Genomic DNA, 2,266 nt, shown 5'->3' with positions numbered 1-2,266 from the left:
CCCCCTAGGCAAGGTCCCCAAGCACCCATAACTCGTGGTAGAGGCAGAGGCGGAGCATCTAGCTCGAGCAGCCCTCAGAACCGCATTTATGCATTGGCAGGACGACATGACCAGGAGTCAACGTCTGATGTTGTTACAGGTATATTATCAGTCTCCTCATATGTTGTATATGCACTGATTGACCCAAGTTTCACCTAATCATACGTTACTCTTCTAGTTGCTGGTAAGTTTGGAATAAAACCTGAATTGGTTAAACCTTTAGAGGTATCTACACCTGTTGGGGACTCAGTTATAGCTAAGCAAGTATATAGGAGTTGTATAATAGTAGTTCATGGTCGACCTACCATAGCAGACTTAATCAAGTTAGATATGGTAGAATTTGATGTTATAATAGGTATGGATTGGTTGGCTTCTTGTCATGCCAACGTTAATTGTAGATCAAAGATAGTCCGATTTCAATTTTCAGGGGAGCCTATTTTAGAATGGAAAGGTAACACGACATCGCCGAGAGGTAGATTTATTTCCTATCTCAAGGCAAGGAAGATGATCAATAAGGGATATATTTATCACTTAGTTCGAGTTCAGGATGTGGAAGTGAAGTAACTAACCATTCAGTCCATCCCAGTGGTTAATGAGTTTCCCGATGAACTTCCGAGTCTCTTGCCAGAGCAAGAAATTGAGTTTTCTATTGACCTAATACCAGATACTCACCCAATATTTATTCCTCCCTATAGAATGGCCCTCACAGAGCTGAAAGAGTTAAAGGAACAACTAAGGGACTTGCTTGAAAAAGGTTTTATTAGACCTAGTACGCCATCGTGGGGAGCACCTATTTTGTTTGTGAGAAATAAAGATGGTTCCTTATGAATGTGTACTGATTATAGGTAGGTGAATAAGGTGACGATCAAGAATAAGTACCCGCTCTCGAGAATTGATGATTTATTTGATCAGTTATAAGATGCCAAGTGTTTTTCAAAGATAGACTTGAGGTCCGGGTACCATCAGGTAAGGGTTAAGGATGAAGATATTTCGAAGACAACATTCAGGACTAGATATGGGCACTTTGAGTTTTGGGTTATGTCATTCGGTCTAACCAATGCCCCAGCAGTATTCATGGATTTAATGAACCGTATGTTCAGGCTTTTTTTAGATCTGTTCGTAATTGTATTTATTGACAATATATTGGTATATTCTCGTTAAGAGGCTGAGCATGCAGATCATCTACGTACTATGCTCAGAGTTCTACAAGAAGGGAAGCTGTATGCAAATTTTTCTAAATGTGAATTCTCGTTGAACTCTGTAACTTTCCTTGGGCATATCATTTCGGGTGAAGGCATCCAGGTGGATACACAAAAGATTGAGGCACTAAAGACTTGGCCTAGGCCCACAATACCGATGGAGGTTCGTAGTTTTCTCGGTTTGGCAAGTTATTACAGGAGGTGTGTAGAGGGATTTTCTTCCCTTTCAGCACCTTTGACAAAGTTGACTCAGAAGGGAGCAAAGTTTCAATGGACTGATGGTTGTGAATGGAGTTTCCAGGCATTAAAGGAAAGATTAATGTCAGCACCAGTTCTAACACTTCTAGAAGGGACCGATGGTTACGTTATCTATTGTGATGCTTCAAGCGTTGGGTTGGGTTGTGTGCTGGTACAACGTGGTAAGGTTGTGGCTTATGCTTCTAGACAACTAAGAAAACACGAGAAAAACTACCCGAATCACTATTTAGAGTTATCTATAGTGATTCATGCACTAAAGATGTAGAGGCACTACTTGTAGGGTATTCATGTTAATTTCTACACGGATCATAAGAGCCTTCAGTACATCTTCAAGCAAAAGGAATTGAATCTACGTCAAAGGAGATGGTTGGAGCTACTTAAGGACTATGATGTTGATATTTTATACCATCTGGGGAAGGCAAATATAGTAGCCGACGCCCTCAGCCGTAGATCTATGGGTAGCTTATTGTATTTGCAACAAAAAAAGAAGGGAATAGCCCATGAGGTTCATCAGTTAGCTAGTCTTGGAGTTCGATTACCGGACTCAGGTGGCGTTGGAATTACTCTTCAGGATACGACAACATCCTCTTTAGTAACTGAAGTAAAAGAACGCCAGTACGAGGACCTGTGTTAGTTCATTATAGAGATACCACCCTTCAGAAGGAGAAGGCGCCGTTTGAAATTATAGAAGATTGGGTCCTCAGATAATGAGGACGATTATGTATGCCTAATGTTGCAGGGCTGCATCGGCAGGTTTTGGGAGAAACTCA

At 41.1% G+C, this 2,266-nt stretch overlaps 1 protein-coding gene across 1 annotated transcript; it reads left to right on the top strand.

Moving 5' to 3' along the window:
* Positions 1-1,230: 1,230 nt before the first annotated feature.
* On the top strand, positions 1,231-1,761 carry LOC138872104 (uncharacterized mitochondrial protein AtMg00860-like). Its single transcript, XM_070150126.1, has one exon. The coding sequence runs from the start codon at positions 1,231-1,233 to the stop codon at positions 1,759-1,761; it is 531 nt and encodes a 176-aa protein (XP_070006227.1).
* The last annotated feature ends 505 nt before the right edge of the window (positions 1,762-2,266 follow it).

The sequence above is a fragment of the Nicotiana sylvestris genome, chromosome 1 (genome assembly GCF_000393655.2).
Source record: "Nicotiana sylvestris chromosome 1, ASM39365v2, whole genome shotgun sequence".
Lineage (NCBI taxonomy): Eukaryota > Viridiplantae > Streptophyta > Magnoliopsida > Solanales > Solanaceae > Nicotiana > Nicotiana sylvestris.
Note: the sequence above shows the minus strand (reverse complement) of the source record. Positions and strands in the feature narration are given on the sequence as shown.

Coding starts and splice junctions, on each gene's coding strand:
- LOC138872104 (XM_070150126.1), top strand. CDS start 1,231: ATGCTCAGAGTTCTACAAGAAGGGAAGCTGTATGCAAATTTTTCTAAA.